This window comes from Austrofundulus limnaeus, unplaced genomic scaffold (assembly GCF_001266775.1).
Source record: "Austrofundulus limnaeus strain Quisiro unplaced genomic scaffold, Austrofundulus_limnaeus-1.0 Scaffold19, whole genome shotgun sequence".
Taxonomy (NCBI): domain Eukaryota; kingdom Metazoa; phylum Chordata; class Actinopteri; order Cyprinodontiformes; family Rivulidae; genus Austrofundulus; species Austrofundulus limnaeus.
The window spans coordinates 2282322-2283843 of NW_013952421.1; the positions used below are offsets into that span (position 1 = coordinate 2282322).

General features: G+C 40.0%; 1 protein-coding gene across 4 annotated transcripts in view; it reads left to right on the plus strand.

Moving 5' to 3' along the window:
- Nucleotides 1-1461, plus strand: part of blm (BLM RecQ like helicase) — a 9649-nt gene extending 8188 nt beyond the window's left edge. For 3 of the 4 annotated variants that reach the window (XM_014003555.1, XM_014003558.1, XM_014003556.1), the window contains 4 exons: nucleotides 365-560; nucleotides 658-780; nucleotides 862-1057; nucleotides 1166-1461. In XM_014003555.1, the coding sequence (XP_013859009.1) occupies nucleotides 365-560; nucleotides 658-780; nucleotides 862-1057; nucleotides 1166-1355 (705 nt within the window). In that variant the 3' untranslated portion in view covers nucleotides 1356-1461. The remainder of the gene's footprint in view (nucleotides 1-364; nucleotides 561-657; nucleotides 781-861; nucleotides 1058-1165) is intronic. The other variant, XM_014003557.1, reaches the window with a different exon arrangement.
- Nucleotides 1462-1522: the final 61 nt, after the last annotated feature.

The window sequence follows — 1522 nt, forward strand, 5'->3', positions numbered from 1 at the left end:
TTTTTTTTTTTTTTTTTTTTTTTTTTTTTTTTTTTTTTTTTTGTGGTGGGGGGGTTGACACAGACATCTAATTATAAAACATGATTTATTTTATGCTAATCTGAATCAGTTTAGTGTATTTTGTAAATATATTTGATAGTTTTGTAGGAATGAACACATTTATTAGGTTTATTCAAAAATAAACCTGCTTCTTATTACTTCTGTTTTAACAGAAATAATATGTTGGTTGTGACAGTGTGGTTTTCTTCTATCACTAATCTTTGGGTGTGACATTCCTTTTCTCTATTAATGCTACATCTGCAGTGATTACGTTCATACAGCTTTACGTAGAAAAGAAAAAAAGGTCAATCTTTGTGACCTCCAGGTGGAGTTCTATGAGACTGAGAGTGCGTCCAGCATCAGGAAACACAAAGCTTCTGTTACCAAGAACRTCTCCAAGAGGGAGGAGATGGTTCAGGAGTGTCTGAAGGAGCTGATCGATCTGTGCAAGCAGCTCGGCAAAGCGTTCGGCCTTCACTATTACAACATCTTCTCCACCGCCGCCTTGAAGAAGATTTCTGGTAAATTCTGAATCTGCTTCAGGTTGTTTGTCTTGGATCGCTGACTGTATTGCCAACCAGCGGTTTCATACAATTTTTTGTTTTTCTCTACAAACAGAGCGGCTTTCTTCTGACCCTGAAGTCCTTCTACAGATTGATGGTGTGACTGAGGACAAACTGGAGAAGTATGGAGCCGAAGTCATTCAGGTGCTGCAGAAATACTCGGAGTGGCAGCTACCTGGTGAGCGGCACCTTCAGTGTGTTACGTGTTTGTTTTTCCTGTCGGACCTTTTTACATTTCAAAGTTGTATTATCTTTGAAGCAGAAGAGCAGACTGAACCTGCTGCAGACGGGTGGATAGACATGACACGAAGCGGCACGCACGACGACGATGATTCAGAGTCCTCTACTTATTTTAGTAATCAAGCTGGTAGAGGACAGAAGAGAAAGAAAGCTCCTTTCTTCAAGTTTTCTAAGAAGAAAAAAGGATACAGCAACACAAACTCCAATTCTAAAGGGTGTGTACAGTGTGTCTTTTTATGAGAACATAGTGAGTTTGATGACAACTAAACTGATCTTTTTTTATTTATTTATTTTTTCTATTCGCCCTTTTGTCGTGGATGTAGTCGGGGCTACAGCAGCAACAAGTCATCAGGGTCATCCAGCTTCAGAGGTGGGTCTCAGAGCGCTGGTCGAGGGTCCAGGAGCTCAGCAGGAAACGCAGCGGGAGGCAGGAGACCAGGATTCCTTTCTGTTCCCACACCTCAGGGCAACCAGCGGCCTTTTTTAAAACCCTCCTTYGCACACATGAACTGAGAGCTGCTTCATTCCAGACAGAAACATGTTGGGTTAAATAGAAAATCACTACTTTTTTTTATAAGATAGTTGATCATTTTTTGTACAATAAATTATTTAACTTGAATGTCTCTGCAGCTTTTGTACAACATGTTTACACATTGTCACTGTTGTGAAATGTAAAATGT